At 38.4% G+C, this 25,965-nt stretch overlaps 2 protein-coding genes across 8 annotated transcripts in view; one reads left to right on the top strand and one right to left on the bottom strand.

Annotated features, from left to right (window-relative positions):
• LOC107041166 (polypyrimidine tract-binding protein 1) overlaps nt 1–25,965 on the bottom strand; it is a 150,160-nt gene that overhangs the window by 106,108 nt on the left and 18,087 nt on the right. For 4 of the 7 annotated variants that reach the window (XM_015261580.1, XM_015261583.1, XM_015261584.1 and 1 more), the window contains exon 1: nt 9,919–10,644. The exons of the other annotated variants lie outside the window; for them this stretch is intronic. The gene's annotated coding sequence lies outside the window, so the exon portion shown is untranslated. Of the gene's footprint in view, nt 1–9,918; nt 10,645–25,965 lie in introns of those variants that run through there. 7 annotated transcript variants of the gene reach the window in all.
• Nucleotides 18,907–22,959, top strand: LOC107041165 (esterase E4). Its single transcript, XM_015261578.1, has 9 exons — nt 18,907–19,200; nt 19,270–19,407; nt 20,008–20,158; nt 20,978–21,426; nt 21,506–21,674; nt 21,741–21,925; nt 21,998–22,145; nt 22,200–22,341; nt 22,474–22,959. The coding sequence occupies exons 1-9, from the start codon at nt 19,003–19,005 to the stop codon at nt 22,793–22,795; spliced, it is 1,902 nt and encodes a 633-aa protein (XP_015117064.1). The 5' UTR covers nt 18,907–19,002; the 3' UTR covers nt 22,796–22,959.

The raw sequence follows: 25,965 nt of genomic DNA, 5'->3' as shown, positions 1-25,965 counted from the left end.
AAAATTCTGCTAAATATATTCTTGAATTTTCAGGACAGTGACACTGAATGCGATTTATTCATATGAAGTTGGAAATTTAAGTAAATTAAGGAATTCTCGTTTTTATGCCCCTGAAAATTCTGGAATTTTACTGAATTTTCAGTGAAACCTGAAATTTCCCAATTTTTTCCCTAAATCGCATTCTGTATCACTCTCCTGAAAATTGATAGTCAACTGGCCATAAACTTCTATTGTTTTTCCTAACAGTGTTATCCAAATTGGTTGGAAAAAGATAAAAAAGTTGTGAACTTGTAATTTACAATAACAAATTGACAAGATTGACATTTTAATAAAATCCAATACGCTTAGTATTCAAATATTCCGAAAAGAAAACCGTCAAAACCGGTAGCAGGAGACACGAGGAAAAAAAATTGAAAGCAAACTCGGTACTGGTAAAATTTGAATGACATTGAGTTGTAGTGACTAACGTATTTGAGATCCACTGGGGTGAAAAAAGCAGACAATATTCTCCAGAGTGACTGTACACGGCGGCGGCCACATACCGAGCCGCGATTTGAATTACAATCGGCGCATCCTGGCGTCCCATCCGATGAGTTCGCGTCTCGTTAACCATTCGCCATTCTCAGGTAACTTTGTTCTAGCCTCGGTTCACTCGAGTTATAACGATTTTTATTCCTTCATTGTCAGCGCCGCACTTTAAGAGTCCATTTTATCCCCAGCGATTCTCACCAGAATAATTCATTGAGATTGATCGATTCTTCCACCACGAACGTACCAAATTTGTACGATCAAGTAAGTCAATTGATTGATTAGGAAAATTGAATCTGAGTTCAAGAGTAGCATTTCATGTCTGACGATTGTAAAAAGATCAATTGATAATGTTTCTCGTGCTTCACGTACGGCTACGAGCGAGCGTGAATATCTTCAAACGATAATAATACACGTGGCATACGAAACCCTGACCTTGGCTGTATCAAGACAAGAAATCACCGGTTAACCGTGACTTTGGCTTAGGCGATTTCACGAGATCGACTGCTATTCCCTCCTTTTCCATTGTCAAAAATTGGCAAAAGCTGTCTTAATGCAGAGTGAGACAACCATTCCAATTCTCATACATTTTCTCTATATGCTCGGTCGCCAACCACCACTTGTTGAAGAACGAACCGTGTATACCCGTTGCGCTGTTGGAGCCTGTGCGTGCTGCTTGCCACTATACATGCGGCTCACCCAACATCCGTATCTCAGTACAGACGGCGACAAAATTTTCTACCCACGCTATTTTCAAATTTAAAAAAGACAGCCATTTGCGCTTTCGCGTGCTCGTTATTTTCGGTGAATCCAATGCCAATATACGTGGACTGGTGTCATTTTTACGCTTAAAAAAAATTTACACCGGTAATAGATGTACGACGTATTCGACGAATTCACGGTTGATGATTGTTTCATCATTTTCGTGCGTGTCACTGTGGCCGCTGTAATTTCGTAGAAAACGTGAGGAAACTGTGGAATCGACTGAGTAGCAGAGCGTGGGGCCAATTGCCCCCGTCGAGAACGATCACATAATTGTCAATTGACGGGCGATGTTGCCATGTTAACCGGCGTCCTGCAGGGACCCGATATATTGGGTGTAAGGGACGTTAGACGCTACTCTGAGAGAAAAACGATGAAAAGTTCTCAAACAAGACTTACTTGTGCCAAGAAAATAGCTTTTGAAAATTATCAAAGAAGGATTTTTTTGTGCCAAACATGCAGAGAGTGCGCCGGAATGAAAAATTTTTGTCGCAAAAATAGATTTAGTAGTTCAAAAAAAATTGCATTCTCTGTACAGGCAAGAAATGTCATTTCTAACACTACTCCTTCGTTATTCGATAGGGGAGGGCAGGGTAAAATGAACACTTGACTTTTTATGAAATACTCATGACGTGTTGAATTGTTCATGAAATGGAATAATTTTATTTTTCAATGGAAAGAACAATGATTCCTCTTTGTGATGAGTTTAGACTGAGCTCAATTGATAAATCTGTTTCTGAGTTATGAATATTTTTTAAAAAGTCAAAAGTGTCCATTTTACCCCACTCTCCCCTACTCAAATACGTATTTTGCTACCGAAAAATCTTTGTTTTATGCGAAAGAAGAGATACTAGTTTTTCGTTTCGGTTGTCTAATAATCACTGACAAGAAATGAACCCTTAAATGAAACAATAATAATGATATGATAGCAATCTTGTAACTTAGGGATAAAATATTTGTTGATAAATTTTCCTCTATATGAGATATTTTCATCCTGCAAAGGCATCGTCTGGTGTGAATTATCTCTCTCTTGAGCCAAATATTTCGTCGCTGTCGAAAGCAGAACAATTACTCATGTTTGAGTTTTTCCAATTCGAACCAAACAAATTCTTTTGGCAATTTTGGCAATTTTGTCGGCCCAAATAAGACGTATTTGACAAACGTGTTTGTTTTTCTCTCAGCGTACTAAAAAAACTTTTCTTAATTTTTATTCCTTCCTGATAGTGATGATGCTTGGCTCTTTATGTCATTTTCATTTCTGTGAATACTTGTTCATTTCATTTCTGACGCGGGCATCGGAGACATTGGCATGAGATCACCGCTGAATAAAAACTCGACAATATCATTTCCTCAATATTATTTTTTTTGTGGCTAAAAATGTATTGTTTAATGTTTACGTCAATCTGTATGTAGATATCTCTGTGGAGGTAAAAACATATCTCGGTTTCTCACGAGATCACGAATATATCGACGGCTCCCGCCGAATGGAGCCCCCGGGAGTCATTTGCCCTCGTACTCATCCGAATTCCCAACGGATGAAATACGAGCTATGTACCCGGAGAGTTGGAGGGATAAGGAATTCGTTGAAGCGCAAGAAATCGCAAAACTGAACATGAGCACCCAGTGGAGCCATTCCCAGTTGATCTAGAATCGAATGATTGACGTTCTTTGAGTGTCGTTACCGAACAAAAGAGGAAAATTGTGTTATAAGCGTAGCGCCAGTAAATAGTAAAAAAAATCAAAATGCGAAAGAGCACGGAGAGAAAAGTTTGGTAGAAATTACGCTGTTGGAATTTTCTTGAAATTTCAGTCTCAATGTTCAATGCTGTGAGTTTGAAGTCAATTTCAAATGGAAACGTTTACTAAATTTCTTTTAAATCTTGGAAATTCAAAAAAATTGGGTTATGTTGAAGAATCATTGATTTTTCAATGAAAGCTGGAATTTTCAAACGCATCGTGAAAACTGGACATCACATACAATTCAATTTTCAATAGATTGAAAATTCAGAGAAGTTATTGCCTGAATTTTCAAAATTTTGAAGGTTCTTCAGTGCCGTGTGGACCTAAAAATCGAGAATTACTTGAATATTCAAGAAATTAACTGATTTGTCAATAAAGAATTCTATAAACGTGTATTATAGTGCATTTTTTCTCATTATTTCATCAGAAATTAGAGTAAAAATTTCTCTATGAAAATTAAATTTTATTCTCCATTAAAGAACTTGTGTCTGTATATAAATACATAAGTAATCTTCAATTTGAGGGTAAAATTGACTAGGCACAGCCATGATTGTAGCCTTGAGTTGAGACAAACTCACAGTTCATTTAATGAAGAATAAAATTTTAACTTTGCAAAAATAAAAATTGGATTTTTACGAAATTCTCCTCAACAACAATTTAACTCAATTTTTTCATTGGAACAGCTGGTCCGTTCAGTGCACAGATCGCTGTGATTCGGCGGCAGTTAAACTCGATGTAAAATGACGGATATGGGTAATTAAAAGTAGATGGGATGTATACACTCGCAGTAGCTTATAGCGCTGTAAAATCCCACAGTGAAAATAATTCCGTACTGAACTTTTTGAAAGAATGTGGATAAATCGATCACAACGATATAGATTCCCTATTGATGAAGGAGAAACGAGTAAAATATTGTGCCTTATTAATTGTTCGACTGTGTAATTTTTCGAAATTATTCGGAGAAGCGCTCTAACGCGGTGGAGTAAGAAAATTGAAGGCGAGCGCGGTTCCAGCCACACGCATGCGCTACAACACCTACACACCCATGCACACGTGTTCCCACACATCTGCTACCATGTCACTGTACGTTTCAAGGTCCGCATCAAGAAGGACAGAAACTTGAATCGACTAGCCTTCGGTCACAGGGAAAAAGTGAGAGATTCCTGATCAATTACAGTCCATTGCCGATGCCCTCCCGCACGCATTTTAATCTCTCTTAACTCTCACTTTTTCTCACCGGATGTCTTAAAATTTCACTCTCATTGTTCTCATCGAGCAGGTGGGAATGTGCAAATCCGGCCCTTATCCTCGTTTTGTGTTTCGCCCCTACTCCCCATCTTCTTTGTTCTGCAACACGCATGCGCCGTAGACCCCTAAGTATTCTCGACAATTCGTTTGAGTGCATGAATGTAAAAGCGAAAAAAAAAGAATGAGGGGAGAATAGAAGTAAAAAAAATGCCTTTGTGAAACGCAGATACAGAAACGAGAGCGAAAGATTGAAATTCAATCATTCGAATGAAATTTTCGACGAATATTCCGGCGTGTGACGTAAAACGAAGCCAACTCTATGACCAGGAGTGTTAGTATGTCCCGGGGCAATATAAATATACCTTCGATCCGATTGAGGAACACTGCGACGATGCTGCCGAAAATAAAACAGTTTGTAATATTATGGAGAAGGGTGGAGTGGAATTGGCTGTGGAAAAATAAAAATGTATCGTGGTCCGAGACCGAAAAATTCCGGAAATATAGTGAGCAATAAAAATTCGGACAGGGAGAGTTATTTTACCCCTGGAAATAACTATTATCGATTGGTTAACCTCACGTGAGGGCCATTATCTGACATCAAGACGTCCCCATAACGCAACACTCCCTCATGATTGACCAAATACTTTCCCCTGTAAATCGATAAAACGCCATTCTCGAGAAATCGATGGAAAATTAATAATTTCTCGGGAAGAACATTAACGTTATTTCAAGGATGTTTAGCCATTGTCGGTAAATGTGTTTTTTTCCATAGTCCAAGAAAATTATGTAATTTTTTCGGCTGACGGCAGAACTTATAAAACTCACTCCCTCACTTTTCTAACTTTAAAGGAAATTAATCGTAATAGTCTCGACAGAAATGAATAAACTAATTTTTCCTTATACACGGGCTCTTATGAAATTTATGTTCAAATTGATAATTCACCTACCAGAAGATTCTAAAAATAGAAAGTAATGTATAAAATCATCCTGAATCCAATGGCCAGAAAAAAATCTGGGGTACCCGGGCAAAAAGAGGAAATATTTGAATGATTCTATCCCATATAAGCGCAGGTTACCGCGTGCATTTGGTGCATTTTGTCTATTTCATTTCTAAATAATGAACATGGGTTGGATTGGAATTTGTATCAAAGTGAAGGGAATATCTTCTAACGTTAAAGAAAATTAATCGCAATAGTCTCGACAGAAGTGAATAAGCTAATTGTTCCTTATACACGGGCTCTTATGAAATTTATGTTCAAATTGATAATTCACCTACCGCAAGACTCTAAAAATAAAAATAAAAATAGAAAGTAATGTGTAATACCCGGGCAAAAAGAGGAAATATTTAAATGATTCTATCCCATATAAGCGCATGTTACCGCGTGCATTTCGTGCATTTTGTCTATTTCATTGCTAAATAGTGAACATGGGTTGCTAGATTGAAATTTGTATCAAAGTGAAGGGAATATCTTCATCTCTCCGTTAAAAAAATCAATTTTTTTCTTAAGTACTCGCGATTGTCGATAAACATCCTTAAAAAATGTACATCTACACGACCGCAGCATTTATTTGAGTAGCTCGTCTCGTTTCCGGTTACTGTCGCATGCATGCACGCATTTTCATGACATCTGAGAGACTCTGAGAGAACAGGAGCACTGAAAAATCCCGTCCCACATGGCGTCGTCACAAGCAATGGAAACTCTCAATGAAACGAAAAATATATTTTCGCCAAACAAAACTCAACATTGACTGTGTACACAGTCGATGAGAACCTTCAATGTAACGACAGATGTCCAAGACTAAAGCACCTGCCGAGGATTGATGATGCGCTTGTCTCGGAAAATTCTGAGGTATCTGCAAATCCCATGACAAAGGAGACCTTGTTTTTCAGAATATACCCAACAGGCAATGCCATTTTCCATTTCGCTTGAACACTGCAATGAGAAATGGCCCTCTAAACGGTCATATTTCGACCTATGACAATTGTGTAAAAAGGAGGATTGCCATTATTCTCGGTACGACCATAAATGCTAGGTATGTAGGGTCCCAGGTCCTCTGTAACCAATGAGCGAGAGATTTTGAGGGAAAATTTAGTCCCCAAAACTACCTGACTAGAGGCGTGGATCCTTTCGCAGCCGAATAATCCGACTCTCGGTATTTACGAGAAAATAAAAATTCATAGATGGCAAACCTCCGGCTAACGCAGTGTTCTTCACGAAAACAAGTTTCAGTCGTTCAAGGTTACACGAGGGACAGTGCCGGCAGACCATGACCGCGTAAGAGAAAAAAATTCAGCCCACTTTCTAAAAGTCGATAAATGCAATTGTCTGTTTTTTCGGGGATTAATCATTGCCCACCCTCTCCTTTTTTATTAGTTCATCAATTGTTCAGAGCATAATATTAATAACAAAACTGCCACACGCAGAAAACGTTTAACCTTGAGAATGCGCAACTAGTGACTCTCCACGTGGTTGGCACGTACTTTCGCCTTGTATTGGCAGCCAGATGGGCGGCAAGGGGAATCGTGAAACGGACAGAAAGGGAAGGGAACAGCGAGCGGACACGCTGAGGGGGGAGAAATTGCAGGCAAAGGCGAAAGAAGGTTTCCAAGACCTAACAACCCATCTTTGAGGAGGCATTTCAGTAGCATGGTGGGGGGCGAGACCAGGTATATCCCGCAACGCACGCCAGACGGCTATCGAACGAAGGCTAACCTAACGTCTAACCTTCGTTCTCACTTGCTCGCGAATCACCTTCATATACTTTTTGCTCATCGCTCGTTTTCATTCCATGTACTTTCGTCTTCATCTCATGTATAAGTCTACTGAGAGTTGGAGCATTATTCTACAGTGGGAGGACAATTTTCAATATCGATACCTCGTCAAATGTGTAATTGAAAACCACTGGTGGACATTTTTTGAAATTTGAGTAACAGATGCAGTTGAATTTTCAATATTCGGAACTTGAATTCAGTTTCAGACTTAATTGCTTGTGGAATCACTGATTCATCTGGGAAATTCAATAAAATTGAGTTTTTTATGATGAATGATCATTGAATTTTCAAAAGATTAGAAATTCTGAAGAAAAGTTGCCTGAATTTTTGCGATTTTCAGTAATTTTTGTTGTCTTATGAACCTGAGGAATCAAGTTTCATTGAATATTCAAGACAATTGACTGATTTATCAGTAACAAGGTCAATGGAAATTCCATGTCGATTATTAGCTGTTAAAAATTTCAAGATTTTTTACTCGAAATTTCAAGAGTAAGTTTCTAATAGTGTATTCAAATAGAACGAGCTCAAAAGGGATTTTTTTGCTCCTGAATATCAGTAGCGAAGCGATAAAACGGTTCAAGTCGATTTTGACTACTCATGAGTTTTCAATGAATATCTCGCAATCTAAGGCAGATAGCAAAATTTCTGTTATGACCTTTTCGGTAGAGCACATTAAGAGTTTCAAAAAAGATATGTACGAAACTTTCGCTATCTCCCTTAGATTTTGAGATATTCCTCGAAAACTCAGCTAAGAGCTAAGTCGACTTAACCCGTTTGACCACTTTGCTACTGAATTTTCGAGGAATATATCGAAATCTAAGGCAGATAGCCAAATTTTTGTAGAGCGAATTGAAAGCTACGAAAAGGTCAATTACAAAATTTCGCTGTTTCTCTTAGATTCTGAAATATTCTTCAAAAATTCAGCTTCGAGCTAAATCGACTTTTGAAACGTTCTACCGCTTCGCTACTGGCAATGGACTTTGAAAGTCTTAATGGGCCTCAATTCACGACTGGGGGTTTTGAAATGCGGGTTATTACATTTAGCTTTTAAGCCTATACCACCTTTTTCATTTGAAATGGAAGAAAAAAATCGATCGTAAATAAGAAACGACACATATCCCAAAAATCCTATCCCGAAATATTCCAATGGAATATTCTATTCTTATCTGATGTGAAAGAATAATCGTGGTGAATATGAAGGAATAACTGCAGACACGTAAAGAGAACCCTAGTAGAGAGAAGAGCGAACTGCGTACATGAAAGAACAAAGAGTTAGGGGAATGAGTCGGGATTGGGCTGGAGTATAACAAACAAAAAAAGTATGGTAAAACCGGTTGAAGGTAGAATTGCGAGCCTTGTTCTTTATAACGCTAGGTAATATTGTCACAAAGGATCACGGCTCGGGCGACAATTTTTCGTGTCCAGACGTCATTGAAAAAGGGGAGAATCGCATGGAGACAGAAATGCATAAGTATTCTCTGCGGTGCGACAGTGGCTATCAAATATTATTGTCCGGGCATTTCGAATTTCTATTGATCTTCCGAAAAATTGAAAACGGCGAGAACTTGCATTGGTCGGATGTAGCGGAGGGTGGGGTAAAACGGACACTAGACTTTTTTAAAATTATTCATAACTCAGAAACAAATTGATCAATTGAGCTAAGTTTAGGCTCATCACAAAGGGAAAGAATTATTCTTTGTATTGAAAAAAAAATGATTGAATTTTATCAACATTTCAACCCTTCATTAATATTTAAAAAAAAAGTCAAAAGTGTTCGTTTTACCTAACCTCCACTACATTGATTTGCTGAACAATTGACAGGCTTGCGTGTAACTATGGAGCTGAAACTAGCAGAATATTCGTCAGCGGAAAATTCAGTTTAGGGGATATTTTTTATTTGATTTTTAACGGAATTCGTTGCAAGTCCGAGGACTTGCAACTGGCTATCGCCCGAGGGCCTTCAGCCAGATTTAGGGGATATTTAAGTGTAGGAGAGTCAAATCTTGTGTTTTTCAAGTGCAAAAGAGTACATTACTTAAAAACATTTGCACACCCCCAGATTCGCCTAAGACAAATCTTCTGCTGTCCAACCTTTCGCTAGTTTCAGCTTCATCGTGTAACTCTCCCTATTGATTCCACGAAACGCGTTACCGATCAATCTATGCTCGAATCGCAACTCTTCGCGTGTTGTGTTATCGATGTTACGTCTGTGTGACTGGTTTCTAGTGTAAATTTACGTGAAGGCACACCTAACCATACGCCTCCGCACAAGAGCAACGACATTACAAGAGGGTCTCAACGTCTGGTCGTCTCATCAAAATAGCTCTCAAGCCAAAAACTGCGACAAAATAAAATCCCAGCACAAAAGTGAAACAAAAAATTAAGACAATTGGCTTATTTAGAGAAATTCATCACGAAATTACGAGATATTTGTTGACAAACGTAACACGACCAATATTTACATTAGTTCACGACCTTGTCACTCCAAATTTTCACCTTTGATCGTAATCGGTATGTTCTCCTTCGACAGATAAGCATCTTAGGAGTGAATAAAAGAATAATACCGATGATTGAGAATAGCTAGAGATCGTTAAGAAAAATACAGCGGGTGAGGTGAACGTGCTCAGTGGTTTTGAAGAAAAAATTACGTTCATTGTGTAGTCGTTTTGAGTCACGTTCAAGCGTGTGTGTGCGGTTGCGCATGTAGAAACGTAACATCGTGTCGAATGGCCTGGCACACTAGACATGCGCCTTTGTGACCACGCTGGTATAATACGTACCGGCTTTTTTCTGTTTTCAATAATCAAATTTTCCCGTCTAAAATCAACCGACGAAGAATAATCGTTAATAAATTATAAAATACGTACCAAAAAGCGTCAACAGATATTCCAGCAGAATCAAACACTCGCACTTGTGCTGTTTCACAATTACCGAAAAAAAAATATTCAAATTTTACTGTTCCACGACACACCGAGTGAGTCTTTTCGCTGAGCTCTCGTTAAAATTTTTTCACAAATGCTTTTAAAACGAAACAAAGGGGACTTGATATACACTGAGGAACGTATGTACTGGTAAGCGTGCGAGACTCGTCGGAGCGACGCCTCAACTGACTGAACAGAAAGACACGAGCTGATGACGACAACGATGGAATAACTCACACAGGCACACAATGAAGAAAGTGAGACGTCAGGGCGGAAAGCGCAATTCGCGTCCGTCAACTCACACTCAAACCAAACTTTTGTAGGTTATGATGCAATTGTAACAACGTTTCTCGTTGGCACTTCAATTCCGAAAAATTCCGACATTCAAATGTGTCACAATGTATTGTCTCTATTCGTTTATTATTTTCGAGTATATTGAACGAGAAATTCACTGGAATGAAAGGAATACCGATGACGACGCGTTGTTTTTAATTTACACGTAAAAACAAAATAGTGGGAACGATCAACTTCACTTGGCAATTAAACGTAACGCAGTGCAAGGAAAGTGATAATGCGCTCGTAAAGGAGAAGAAAAAATTGTTGAAAGGAATATCCCCGTTGTGACGATGAAAAGTGCGCGTAATAGATGCGGCTAAGTTGTAGGCACGCCACGAGTAGAACGACGCTAAAACTTTGCCACGAGTCGAGGCTGGTGGGGGAGGAGACGAACAGAGGAGTATGGCTCCGCGGTGGTGGGGGCAAGCAGAAAAAGCCGCTGGCTGATTGCGGCAGGGGAGGGGGAAATGGCGGTAGAGCCGTTGGTTTTTGTGCCGAGGGAATATCGGAGCGAGGAGTGGGCAGAAGCACGCAGAGGAAAATATTCTCGGCGTTGGGAATGAGTGGGAGCGAGAGGAAAATATTAAACACGATGGAATCGTCTCTCACTCCAGAGGACAAGGAGTGGAGGGGTAGTCGGCAACGGCTGGATAGTGAATACTGCCAACTCGTTTTTGCTCGTGGCTCCTCGTCAATCCTCGGGCACTGGCGTCGATTGTCCTCGGTGTGACTCGTTTTCGTACCTCCATCGCTGTGCAGGGACGATTCCCGCCGTCGAGCTCCTTTCTATATACACGTGCTTATATTCCAACGTAACTTGGCATTTGCTATTCCGTGTGTTCATGGGAATAATCACTTGTAACAGTGGAACGGAATATTTCGGGATAATGATGATTATTATTTTTTAATGAGAAATCCAGTGTTTTGAAGTTGATCTGGACGGCGTATTGTGTGATTATATTTTTTATAAATGATAGTCACGTACATAACACACTATTGGAAAATTGCTCTTGAAATTTCAAGTAAAAAATATTGATATTTTTAACAAGGAATAATTCACATGGAATTTTCATTGTTCTTGTTATCGATAAATCAATGTTCTTGAAATTTGAGTTCTCGGGTTCATACGACAATGAAAATGACTGAAAAACGTGAAAAATTAGGCAAATTTTCTTTTGAATTTTCAATCTGTTGCTCAATTTTCGCGATAGGTTTGAAAATCCAAATTGTCATTGAAAATTCAAATGCATCTGTTATTTAAATTTCAAAAAAATCCTAACAGTGAATATTATATAATGCATTGTACATACATCCAGTATATTATCCAGAGTTTATATAATGTAGTATAGAATAATACAGTGTTATCGTAATATCTCTAAACTATGCTATACTCATTTATAAAAACTCTAATGACACAATACGCCGAATACATTGACTTCAAAAAACGTTACACTGGATGTATTATATAGATAAAAAATGAAATTATACTAGACACAAAATTGTCGCTACGCTGCCAATTCAAAATGTCAAAATTCTAACGATGAAGATGAGAAAGAAGATTGAGAACCGTTTTCCGTTGGCGCTGTAATAGTCTTTTTTTTTACCGAAAGCTATGAAAAACTTTACTATTGAAAATCAATTGTTTTAAACACCCGGCTGGGTGAAGCGGAAATTTTTTCTCTCTAAATTCTAATTCTCTTAGATTTTTTTTTTTTTATTTAATTGGGTTTTTATCAATTGTTTGAGGAATCCCCAGGCCATTATATTAATGAAAATGATTATGCATGTTGCGCGCACACCAAATTCGGTATTGAATCTACTCGAACAAAAATAAGTTGAGCACCTACAGGCATAATAAATGAAGAAAGAAAAATGAGGACCCCTGCGGGAGCAACAGGAGGGAGGGTTCTCATGCGTCATATCGTTGTTTGAGCAATGGCTGTTGCTATACAAGGGTGGAGGGACGTAGAAGAAAAGGTACGTTCATGAGAACCGGGGCGGGGAGGGGAGAGGGTCACGTACCTACTTCAGTCTCACCAGCCAAGTTTTATTCTCCCCTTTTTTTTCTCCATTTCTCGGATTTGGTCCGGGCTACACTGAGAGAAAAACGACAAAGTTCTCAAACAAGTCTTACTTGTGCCAAGAAAATAGTTTTTTGAAAATTATCAAAAAATAATTTTTTTGTGCCAAACATGCAGAGAGTGCGCCGGAATGGAAAATTTTTGTCGCAAAAATAGATTTAGTAGTTCAAAAAAAATTGCATTCTCTGTACACGCAAGAAATGCCATTTCTAGCACTACTCCTTCGTTATTCGATACTCCCATACGCATTTTGCTCCCGAAAAATCTTTGTTTTATGCGGAACAAGGGATAGTAGTTTTTCGTTTCGGCTGTCTGATAATCACAGACAACGAATGAACCCTTAAATGAAACAATAATAATGATATGATAGCAATCTTGTAACTTAGGGATGAAATATTTGTTGATAAATTTTCCTCTATATGAGATATTTTCATCCTGAAAAGGCACCGTCTGGTGTGAATTATCCGCCTCTTGAGCCAAATATTTCGTTGCTGTCGAAAGCAGAACAATTATTCATGTTTGAGACTTTCAAATTCGAGCCAAACAAATTCTTTTTTGGCAATTTTCAACTAGCGATTTTGTTGGCCCAAACAAGACTTGTTTGACAACGTGTTTGTTTTTCTCTCAGTGTACGGCAAACGAGTTTGGATAATTTCTCAAACGCTCAGAATAAATATTCGCATCTCTTTCCGATTAATCCTTTCTAAATTATCGATATGAAATTTCATCCTTCATATTCTGTGCTTATCTGCATCCATTTCAATTCTTTCATCTTCTCGCGGAAAACGATACACTATATGTTCTAGTTATTCCGCTCGAGATTCTCTGCATTTCCTCCCAACTTCCTGTATAGTGCGAAACTATAGTTGTAGCGATTGCTCGACGCACCACAACCCAACTGGGCCCTGCATTCTAGTCTCTATACCGAGAGATGTTATCGGCAGGTGTCTACCGATATTTCAAGAGACTTCCCACTCTACTCGCGGGCTCGCATTTTGAATGGATTCAGAGAGAAAGAAAAAGAGGGAAAGAGGAATGGGGGGGTAGAGGACGAGACCGGATAACCACCAATACTGGCATCCACCTCGACGAATGAAAGATAAACACTACGAGTTTATGAGTATGAAAAGTGATTTTCTATTCACCGACTTCACTCTCGTTCCTCGCGCGCCTCTCTGTCTCGGTTCTTTGTAATTTGTTGTCTTTGTCCATGCAGAAAACTGATTGTTCCCTTTGCAGTATGGAATTATGGAGAAGTGGCAGTGTCCCGCCGTCACGGCTAGTTGTGCCCTCCCGCCCGCAAATAAAAAAAAAGCTTTTCGCATTGTATTTCATTGTTTTAGTAATGCGGATCATTTTTTCCCCGAGATATGAAATGATTAGTATGTGATTGTCAGAGTCGGCAACACGAATCGATTGCCCCACTTTAGTCTCGTGTTTAACCTGAAACCAGTATTATATCACATATGCACAGCGATCCATCAAATAACGAAAGCACTGTTGGGGATGGCGATTACCCTGGGGACTGCTGTTTGCATAATTCCCTGGTACTATGTCATTGTGATGAATAGAAATGTATAAAAAATATTTAATTTTCTAATACGCCAGAGGCTGAGGTTTCAACTCTGCATAATAAGCTCATACCAACGCTTGCAGACGGGGGTAGCCCAATTCGTAATATTTAATTACCGTTAAATATTGTTGGCATCAATTTGTTAACATCACTCTTAAATTTTTTGAGTACTCAAGTATCATCGATTCAAAGATCCAAATTTTTAACTATTTTAGCCATCAATAATTGAGGTAGGAAGATTGACGATTATTTGTGCAATCGAAAATCCCCTTTTGAGAAAATTTGAATTATTTACTTAGTGGTAAATTTACAGTTCCACACTGATAGAAACGATTAGTTATTAATACTTGGTCTCCCCAAATATTCATTCGTTAATAGTTAACAAATGCACATTTGAGGAGCCTTGTTTGACTCGATTTTCACTTTGCAAGTGAACCATTCGTTAATAGTTGACGAATCTCGTTTGGAATAAATGAATCAGTCTTTCAGTGCATATTAACAAATTTTAATTCATCATTATTCGCAAAAATCAGATTATTAATATTATAGTATTTGAAGAATTAAACAGGAGATGTCACACGTTTATTCCTAAATGTCTGAAAGAGAAATCGCGTACATGATGATGATGATACTGATTTTGTTGATAATGTTGCTCTTACTGATAGTAATAATGGTGTTGGTGATTTCCAAGGGAATATGTATTAATTCTCAATTGAAGTTTTCATGGATTTCGACGAATTTCTCCAAGACTTTTAAGGGGAAACGGAACCCCTGTGTCTATATCAACTTTTACAATTGTATTGTCTCCTGTAATTATTATTTTTTATTCATTCAACTACTTCGTTGACTCAACAATGCGATAATCTAATCGACAAAGTAGTTTCATAGATAGAAATTAATAATTGTAGAAGAAAACACAATTCTAAGATTTGATATAGAGAAAGGGCTTCCGCCTCCCCTTAATAGAAGTTTCAATAGATTTCTAAAAAAATCCTTCGCTTTCTAACGCATGTTTTCACAGCTTTCGTCGTATCTCCTATTGATTCTCGATCTAAATTTCCATCCCTTTGCAATAAAAAAAAATCGAAAACAAAATAAACAATAAAAGCTTTCATTCATATACGTAAAAGAAACTATTGATTCCAATCACCTTAAATAATAACACGATGAATCATATAAAATTCATCAAATAGTCAGGCGCGCGGAGCGCGCTTTCGATCTGAGATGTAAAATAGAGAACGCCTAGGATCAATGCTCGCACGTGTGAAGACGCTGGTGTAAGGCCTCTGAATGTCAATAGAAAAGTTGTGGCGAATTTCGCGATTCGTCGATAAGTGGGGGAGGGGGAGGAGGAACTAATTGGATCGGAAAGAACCTACAAAAGCGTCTTGATCCTTCAGGGAATAGTCAACAAAATTCGTAGGAGGCCCGAGGTCATTAATTTATAGGGAGAACTGCACGTCTCATCCATTTTAATTTCGGTCTAACGCTCGTAGCATCTCGTTGCACGTGCGCGTGGGGGCATCGCAACTACCCCCTCGGGTCTTCGTCGAGATGAACGTACGGTTAACGCTCGCGGATGCATGGAATTTTTCATTAAATCGCAGCCGCTGCAAGCCATTTTATCGTACTTTTTCGCATTTAGAATCTGTATATGAAGACGCATTACCGTATTCAAGCGGTGGTCCGACAGTGGGAAATAGAATTATGGTATTAATTATTATTATTCACATGAGCTTATTTGGCCATTGACGTAGTCTCTCTCTCTCTCTCTCTTTCTCTCTCGGGATTAATTTGCAAAGTGATACCAAATAAAGCAGACCGAGGGAGGAAGTCTTTTAAAACTGAGATTGGAGTGCGCAGTTTCTGGGCGCGTGGCTGCTGAAAATGGAATTAATTTGTGCCGTTTGCAGTGCACACCATCCGATCGTTCACGAGACACATCATTCACCTCGACTCTCGGGAGGTAAATTAAATCCCCGAATGGATACGATACTCGATGACGGGTCGAGTCAACAAACTCGGTGAAGTCCTGTGCGGCAATTGATTCTAGAATTGGAATCAAAATTGCGCTGATTGATATTTTGCTCCCTCGTTGACCTTTTTCTCCAGCTCTTATTCTATTTGGAGAATTATTGATTTGTGGCAGACCAATGACAACTCGTTTGGATATTTGTTGAAGAGTACAAAATCACTTACTACCCGATTAATTATTATTTCTAGCGTTTTGATTTGTCGATTATGTATAGACTCGAAGTCTTTAATTTTTTACTGCACGAGATCGAAAGGGCGCTTCGCGCGCTTGACAATTTGGTACGTTTAATGTGCTTCATCACGTTATTATTTGAGTTGATTGGAATCAATATGTTCTTGCATGTATACGACTTTCTATCGTGGGAAGCGATTAAAACTTCTGTTGAAAATCCATAATTTTTTTTATTGGGAAGGGATGGAAATTTCCAAAATCAGTGGGAGATACAGCAAAAGCTGAGAAAACTTACAATAGAAAGCGAAGGATTCTCCGTAGAAATCTATCGAAATTTCTAGAGGAGAGTGAGCAAAATGAAACTGTCAAAAAAACAACTGTTCGACGTAATTTAAGCACAAAAATTTTTTTATTCAATTTTTTTTTCTCAAATTGTTTTATTCACGATTATTCGATTGAAATTCAGCATCACATTTCCCTTTCCCCCCCTCTGGGTCTCCCCCTGGGTCTCTTCTGGACTTTATATTTTGCTGTTTCATTTTTTTTTCAATAATTTTTTTTTTTAATTTTCGCCCCTCAAAACTTTTCAATAATTTTCCATTCTACTGAATAGAAAATTATTATTCTCGTCAGCACCTTTTGTAGATGTTTTTCGGACATTAAAAAACGTCTGAATAAAATAAAAATGTGTCTGAATTTCAGATCAACAGGTGCCCAAACGTCTTAATTCGTGTTTGAAATCCAGACAAATTTTCATTTTATTCAGACGTTTTTTAGAGTCTGAAAAATATCTACAGATGATGTGTGAAATTCAGGCATTCGTTTTTGCTGTGTTGACTGTTTCATTTTGCCCCACTCTCCCCTATTAAAAGATCTTGAAAAATTCGTCGACATCCATAAAAAGTTCAATCGAAAATCAATACATACTCCGTTGGAAATCACCAACACTAAAATTATCACCAAAATCAGACATTTGGGAATAAATGTGTGACATCTCCTTTTTATATAAAGATAAAGAAATCTCAATAATGAAACTTGTTTTTGTTTTTCAACCTCATTTCCAGTTGCTTATTTCATATAAATAAATCTGAATAAACATTCATATATATTTGAGAATTATGACTTGATGGGACAAAAGTAATATGAAGAAAATTCCAGGAGCTAACGTTTCCAGAAATTCGCGCAAGTCCAATACTGGAGAGAATTTACGGACATGTTCAAATATCTCGCTGGAAACTTGAGAATTCAATAGAACAGTCGAGTTACAACTGCTGTCTATGAGTATCTCCAAGTTTAAGAAGTTGGCTTGAAGACCCGTGATATCCGATATGCCTCGTATGATGGAGAACGATCAATCATCGACGCTAACTATTCCATGTAAATGTCTCAAACAATTATTTGATCCGGATTTTTATGTTCAATTAATAATGTTTTATACCTGGCTGACCGTCAGTCGGTGAATACTACTAACTGGAACTTCAGCAGTAGAAAGCAGGGCTCTATTCAACGACCGTCGCTCATTTTCAGAGGAAAATATTATTGATGTTGTTAGAAAATTGCTGTTGACATTTCAAGTGAGAAATTTGAAACTTTGACAACGACTAATTCACATGAAATTTCAATGTTTGTCGTTATTGGCGAATCAGTTCATTTGTCAGATGTTTTAAAATTTCTTAAAATTCTTAAGATTCAGATCGAAATGAGTATTACACTGTTAGAAATTTTTCGAAAATTACGCAATAGTTGCACTTGAATTCTCAATGTTGTGAATTTGAACCCAATTTAAGATCAAATCGTTAATATCTCTCATTCAGTTTGGAAATTCAGGATAATTGGGTTTGCATTGCGGAAATTAAACATCACATCCAACTGAATTTTCAGTGGGCTGAAAAATCAGGGAAATTGTTGCTTGAATTTTCAAATTATTTAATAAGGGTTTTCTTGGTACGATTTTTTTTCCAACTTGTCTGGGTGTATTTCTTCGAAATGAATTTTTTTGTTTTGGATTTTGACGTGTTTCTTGGGGACTGAAATAACCACCAACCCCTCACCCCCCCACCACCCCTGCCCGATAGGGTTCAATTGTTTTATCGAAATTTCCCAAGAAACACGTCGAAATTGAAAACAACAAAAGTCGTTTTAAAGAAACACTCGGATAAGTTGAAAAAAAAACATGTCAAGAAAAGCGCTATAATAATTTTCATTATCATGTGGACCTGAAAATTGCAATCCCATTGCAATACTCCAGAATTCAACTCATTGTTCAATAAAAAAATACATGAAAATTTCGTGTGAATGATTGTTAAAAATTTCAAAAATTTTCACTTGAATTAATTTTCTTCACTTTAATTAATTCAGTTGAAGTAATTTTCTAACACTGTATGAAAAATTATGAAATTTCAAGCGACTACTACCCAAAATTTCTAATCTAGTGAAAATTCACTTGAATCATGCCCAATTTTCAAATTCGTATTCAAAATTGACCCGTAAATGTTGATTTTCAGACTTATTCGATTACTTCATTTACTTTTTTCAGTTTTTGATACACAATCTATTATTATCCAATTTATTTTTTTATTTATAACTCATTCATTCCACTCGCAAATAAGTATGAGAAAAATTTAAAAAATTCCACACATATCTATCAACAGATTATGTGATATGCTATTCAATGAAGCGTTGTTAGTATTTTTGAGTGTGGCATTAGCTCATTCGTTCACGGCAATTATAGAGGATGGGACAACAGAATGACCAGTACACTACAAGCAGTTGCCCATCAGCAGTTGCGAGTGATCGAAGTAGTGTAGCTTTGAATTCTCTGTAATTTCCCAAATATGTGGTTCAAATATGTGTACCTGTGGTCAACATTTTTCGTCATATCTTCTATAGAAGCATCTCTCACTGAGCCAATTGTTCATACAAAATTCGGCACTATTCGCGGCAAATGGCTCAGAAGTGCACGGAATGTGGCTGTTGCTGCGTATCTCGGCGTACCCTACGCAGAGCCGCCAATCGGATCGCTTCGTTTCGAGGTATAGCTCAATTGATTTTATGACAAGTAATTCGTATAAATCCTAACACAAATCCCGATTCCCGTGAAGAATCCCCGGAATTGGAGTGGCCATTGGAAACAAATTCATAATGCTGTTGAGGACGGACCTCCCTGTGTCCAGCCAACGGACGACGGTCGAATTATTGGAAAAGAAGACTGTCTCTATTTGAATATTTTTGTTCCTGCTGTAAGTCAAGTTAATTACTTAGTCTTATTCACACGGAGAGACATTTTTTAGATAAATTCTAGTGCTGGCACGGGAAAAGAGGCGCAAAGTGACGGCCAGGAAAAAATTCCAGTCCCGGCACTAGAAATTTTATTGGGGAAAATGTGAATTTTTCCTCGTATTTCTGTGAAAATTGCACAGAAATCCCCAGAAATTTTAACAGAAATACCAAGAAATTTTACCTTAACAGCACCAGATTTTTCACAGCCGGTGGATTGCGGCTAGAATTTTTCCAGAAAATTTCTCTCCGTGCAGTCAATTTAATTACTTATTCTTATTTATAATTGCAAATGTAGGTGAAGTTTTGAACCTTGAAAATAATAATGAATATGAAAAAAAAACTAGATCTAGTAAATGATCCAGCGAGGTCGCGAAGCCCAATTGATGCAAAAATGTCATGATCGTATGTCGGACAATTAATTCGTAGTGAAATGAATTCCCTCATTGTTGACTAGTGCAAATGTAATATTCATCCGCACAAAAGTACTCTGGAGTCGCCTGAAAAAAATAGATGTATGAGGCTTTACACAATGGATCTAATTCTGCTGCCGATATTTGCAGATTCCATACGAATCCAAACTCTCTGTCTTGGTGTTTATTGACGGCGAGGCTTTTGTTACTGGCAGCAACAATAGCACAGAACTAGCGCCTGATTATCTGATGGATCAAGACATTATCGTTGTCACCGTCAACTATCGCCTGGGAATTTTGGGTGAATTTAAAATTTTTTTCTATCCTGAAATGAATATTGATACAAATATATTAAACTGTTGAAAAATTCCTTTTCATATTTCGAGAGACAAAGCTTGACATTTTCAACAACGACAAAGTTGCATGAAATTTCTGTAGAATTCTTCATTGACGAATCAGTTACTTTCTTGAATATGAAACCTTGAAAATTTTGAATATTCAGGCAACAACTTTTCTGAATTCTCAATCTATTGAAAATTTAATTGCATGTGATGTTCAATTTTAACGATCAGTTTGGCAATTCAAGCTTTCATTGAAAAGTCAATGATTGCTTAACATGGAAAACCCAATTTTCTTGAATTCTCAAGACAAATGAGAAATTTCAGTAACGAAGTGGTCAAACGGTTTAACTCGATTTTGGCTATTGGCCAGTTTTCAATTAATATCTCGAAATCTAAGGGAGATAGCAAAATGTTTCTCATAACACTTTTCGTAGCATTCAATTCGCTCTACAAAAAAGGTTATTACAAAAATTTCGCTACCTCCCTTAGATTCAGAAATATTTCTGAAAAACTCCACTAAAGACTACATTGGCTTAAACCGTTTGGCCACTTCGCTACTGATTTAGTGAACCTTTTCATTTGAAACTGAATTCAACCTCGCGACATCGCAAATTCAGATGACAGTGACTGAAATGTCAAGAAATTTTTAACAGCGTACAGGAGCAAAAATATGTATATTTTTTCTATTTTCCCTCGAAACCTGTCAAAATTTTGTAAGTAGAAACGGTTGAAAGAATCATTTTCTGAAAATTTATTCGTGCTCAATGGAATGCCTCAAGGTTTTCTGAGTACTGGTAACGAGGCGGCGCCGGGTAATTATGGGGTTAAGGACGTTTTCCAAGCACTCCAATGGATACAGGCCAACATTGAGGACTTTGGTGGCAACAAGAATTCAGTGACACTTAGTGGGGCGAGTGCTGGTGCAGCCCTGGCCCACCATCTTGCTCTGTCCAACCGTACAGAGGGTCTGTTCCACCGGCTCATAACTCACTCAGGATCAGCACTTGCACCCTGGGCCATGCATCCAGCCCGATTCGCACGCATTAGGTATCTCGCTGTGGCTGTCGCGATGAATTGCACAACCAGAGACAAAATAATGGACATAGCCTACATTCCGACAACACATGCACTGTTTGATGATATCCAGCAAATAGTAGACGACGCCAAAATCTTGGAATGTTTGAGATATTCCAATTCCCATGAACTCACTGAGAAGCTTGATCTCTTCGTAAGACATTTAAATTTCTATTTCACCTGTCGCATCAATTTCAGTCCTTAACTATATCTCTTTCAACACAACTGTACAGAACGAATGGTTTGGCAGTCCCTATGGAACATTTGGCCCTACACTTGAGCCTGAGTCTGACGACGCCTTGATCACCAGAAATCCTAGATCGATAATAGAAAATAAAGAGTTCCGAGATATTCCCTGGATCACTGGCGTCGTCACCGATGAAGGTCTAGCAATGGCGTTAGGTATGAACCACATTCGATAATACATTCTCTCCAATATATTAAAGACTATTCTTCCCTCTATTCAAGAGTTGCAATCCAATGAGTCCCTGGTAGAAGCTATAGTCGAAAATCTCGAAGAGGCAATACCAATCATTCTCGAAGTCGAGGAAGTCGTCGCCAATACTTCTCTTTTTATCAAAGAGCTGATGGAGTTTTACTTTCCTGAGGAATTTCGACTGGACACGAGCGAGTCATTCGAAAATATCACAGCGGTAATCAACTTTTTGGTATTTCCTTCATCTTTCATTAGAGCACTTTTACGAATTTTTTAATTGTTATTAAAGCTGCTCGGTGACGGTATATTTTATTATTGGTCTTACGAAGCGTTGGAAACTCAAGCCGAAGAAATGAATTCAAGTGTCTATTCATATGTATTCGCGTATCAAGGAACATTCTCGTCTACTCTAGAGAATAGAATACGACGAAGAACGGGTAAGTTGAACGAGTTTTCAAACGGCAATGAAAAATAAATTGCTGTATTTTCAGGAGTATCTCATGGGGATGATATCAACTACTTATTCCCCTTTCTGAACTCCCAGTTAGCTGATTTACAGCTGTACAATACTATAGAAGATAGAACAATGATCAACATAATGACGGAGATGATAAGTTCATTCGTTAAAACTGGGTGACTATTGCATTAAATAAAACAATCTGTCGATGAATTAAAAATGGAATAGTCCTATTTGGATGTGAATTTCCGGTAGTCTTCAGCCAATCTATCAAATGCTATCCGGTGATCTCCTTCATTTATTTACAGAGCACCATTCGCCCAGCTAACACCGGATTGGAGGCCATATCAAGAGGATTTCCGATTCATGAGACTAGGAATGGAGAGATCGCCGGATATTTCGATGGAGAGGTACTTCCTGCCGATCAGAATGGACTTCTGGTACCGTCTCATGGGCAACGTTTCCGTACCGAGGGAACAACTATTCTTTGAGCTGTACGAGGATGATACTGCTGAAGATCTCGCCAAGGAGGAGTCAACCAATGCAATTTCCGGACACTCCCAATGCATTTCTTTTCAGCATACCATACTTCTATGTACTATTTTTTCATTCTATTCTTTTTCATTGTAAAAATATTTTCATATAATCACACAGAGAGAAATGTTCAGTAAAAATTACGGAACTCACAATTCGCTCATCGATTGCGGAGTCGATTCAGCAAATTTAAGTGACAGTATCGTAATTTTTCACATGAGATTGAGAAAAAAATTACAAAACAGCTTCGTAAAATTTCCTGCAACCACATTTCGCTCCGGAATTACGAAGATACGTCATTTTTATTGAATATTTCTCTCCGTGCATATAGTCATGACACCCAAATAGAATGGAATGATTTATTGAATAGAAGAATTTGAAATAAAGGCTGGAATATTGCTATGCCCACCACTGACATTTCAAAAACAACGGAGAATTCGAAATACCTAAAAACCGTGAAAAATTCACATCCATTTTCACGCATATGACGGAGTCGTGCGGAAGCCAACATTCAACCAAAACTTTGCAAAACTCAAACTAATAACCGCGCTTTGTAATCGTATTAAAAACTTTCCTGTTACCACGGACTTTACTGCGTCACTGTTGCGAGTGGGAAAAATACACGAGGGCTCTATCCAAGCAATTTCACTGCAACTGGGAGTCGAATCAGGTGGAATTTATGCATGAATGGCACATGGAATTTTATTTACTTAGACCATTGTCTGTTTTCAAAAGGAACAAAAAGGACTGGACAAAAAAATTGGTGAAAAAAGTTGAATTTGTTCTCTATAGACTGAATACTGATTGACGAATGATGGCAACACCGATCGAAGCCTGGTCTAGGCTTGTGCCATCCCTATTTGAATTCGGCTCGAAAATGACTAGGCAATTTGCAGGTATGGGTTAGCGAAAAAGAGCAATGGAATTGTTCGACCCGAGGCTAGTAGTTCAGAACTGAACGACAGGGGGGGAGGGGGCGAAAAAATAAAAGAGAGTACAAAGGGAAGGGGAAAAAATGGATACGGCCGTCGGAAAGGACGGATGCCCGTTAAATGGCCTCGGGGAGGTCACCCGCTCGCGTTGATGCGTACAGTCCTCGCGTGTCCTGCTGTACGTTGGACAATGTATACGAGGCTGTGCCCATTGATTGACCATTTGCATAGGTAAATAATTTTGATGACGTGCGAGACTGTATTTACGTAGTAATCCAATAATTGTTTTTGCACTGGCAATTGAACTACCCTTGGCAGGTGTTAATAGAGTTTTTACGTACTTTCAATATTTCCAATTTTGTTCATTTTTTGACGCAAGACAGAGTATTCAAATGAAGATGATAATTCGGGAAAGACTCGAGTGCAGATGTGCACTGGCCGACCTTTGGCATCGCCCATGTGCACAACGCAGTTCCCGTACTCCGGCTCGGTGAAAAGCATCGATTACGGGCGGGCGATACGAGCCCATAGCACGAGCTCACGTCGCATGATAGCAGCTCCCGGAGTCTCGCACAATGCACTAATGCGACACATTGTTCGCGGGAGCAAAAATTGCTCCGCGTTACGGAGGTTATATCATGCTAGAGCTTATTCCAAGTAGGCTACGTTAGGCCAAAATTTCTTCACTCATATGCACACACTGATAGAATGATTCATTTATTCCAAACGAGATTCGTTAACTATTAACGAATGGTCGAGTTGAATATGATCAAATGAATATTCGTTAATAGTTAACGAATGGTTCACTTGAATGGCGAAAGTCAAGGCAAACAAGGCTCCTCAAAAATTCATTCGTTAACAATAACTAATTCGCTCTATCAGTGCACCCTCTGCCGGTTTTCTCCTTTTTTTTGCTCGAGGGTCTCGATGATTTTGCGGTGAGATGCGAAATTTCCGTTTTACATGGACTCAATTGAATGCAACTCATGGAGTTACAGCGTAATCAACAACGAGTGGATGTATGTGATTATGTACATGCAGGTCGGCCCTCGGATTTTCATCTGAAAAAGTTGCGCGTCACTCTTGCACGATACATATATGTCGATGATGCTCGTATATTTCATGCATCACTGAATATACGGGCACATTCGATGCGGAAGGGAGGTTAATTGTCGAACTCCAGCCCCTCCCCACCGCCGTTTGCTATTTTTCCCCTCTATTGACCTAATATACTGCGGTCGTTGCATACATCTTCGCTTTATAGTTCACGGGAGAAACGACTCATTTATTGATTTTCATCAAATGAATTTGCGAACCGGTGTAATTTACCTGTGCAGTTAAGATTTATCAAGCTAAGAAAAGAGGTGATGCATCAACGCCACCTGAAACGATGGACTCTATACGTCGTACGGGCGTAACGCTGAAGCTTGCTCACAGCTTTGTTAGGAATTGGGCGTATTTCCGCGTTGCGATGGGGAGCCAGTTTTAACAGGGACTGCGGAAAGGGCAGCGTTACGAGCCAACACCACATCCTGTATATGTATACGTCAACAGTATCGCAACCCTCGCGGCTACCGTGCTGCTAACAGCGGAGGGTTTTCTCTCTGGACTTGAGCGTAGTGAATTATGCAGGTAAAGCCTCATCTCCTGGCCAACAAATTCGAGTTCATGCGGGTTTAGCTTCCTGGCCGATGCATTGTCAGATGTATTTTCATGCCACAATTTCCTCGGAAATACGCTATTTTCATGTACTTGCCAATTCGGTCACATTTTTAATGATAATTGTGGAAAAATGATGGTAATTGTTGTTTTTTTTTTGCTCGAGACTAGATTTGCGCGCAAATTTCCTACTCCATGGATACTATATTTATTTGTTTTGATTCCGTCAGTGGTGTATACAAATTGAAGTGAATGAGATATTAGAACGTAATTGAATATTACACTATGTTTAACTTTGTAGCTGAGGAAAATTTGTTGGATCATTTTGTCAACGTGTTAGCCATCGTAATAATATATTACGTAGAATTATACAATAGCACAAGTATGACATAATTTCATTGACATTATTGTTTTTTTATAATACCATTCCTAAAGTATATATATATATATATATGTATGTATAAAGGCCAGTTTGAGGACAGTAACGGATTTCTTAAGCATACGATAAATTGAGCTATGGTTACTTTGAGGACAGTCCTCGAAATAACCACTAGTGGGCGTTCGTCGTGTGGTATAGTGTTCGTCCTGCAACTTTGACCTCGACCTCGCGAACCCTCCAGTATGCCGATAACCTCAGTCCGAATATCTGACGCGAATATTCCCGAAAGTGGAGTT

This window comes from Diachasma alloeum, unplaced genomic scaffold (assembly GCF_001412515.2).
Source record: "Diachasma alloeum isolate Michigan unplaced genomic scaffold, Dall2.0 Dall_scaffold_00358, whole genome shotgun sequence".
NCBI lineage: Eukaryota > Metazoa > Arthropoda > Insecta > Hymenoptera > Braconidae > Diachasma > Diachasma alloeum.
The sequence above is the reverse complement of the archived record's forward strand: the minus strand, read 5'-3'. Positions and strand labels throughout refer to the sequence as shown.

Coding starts and splice junctions, on each gene's coding strand:
- LOC107041165 (XM_015261578.1), top strand. CDS start 19,003: ATGTGGTTCAAATATGTGTACCTGTGGTCAACATTTTTCGTCATATCT. Junction 19,408..20,007: donor TGAATATTTTTGTTCCTGCT/GTAAGTCAAGTT, acceptor CGATATTTGCAG/ATTCCATACGAATCCAAACT. Junction 22,146..22,199: donor TAGAATACGACGAAGAACGG/GTAAGTTGAACG, acceptor CTGTATTTTCAG/GAGTATCTCATGGGGATGAT.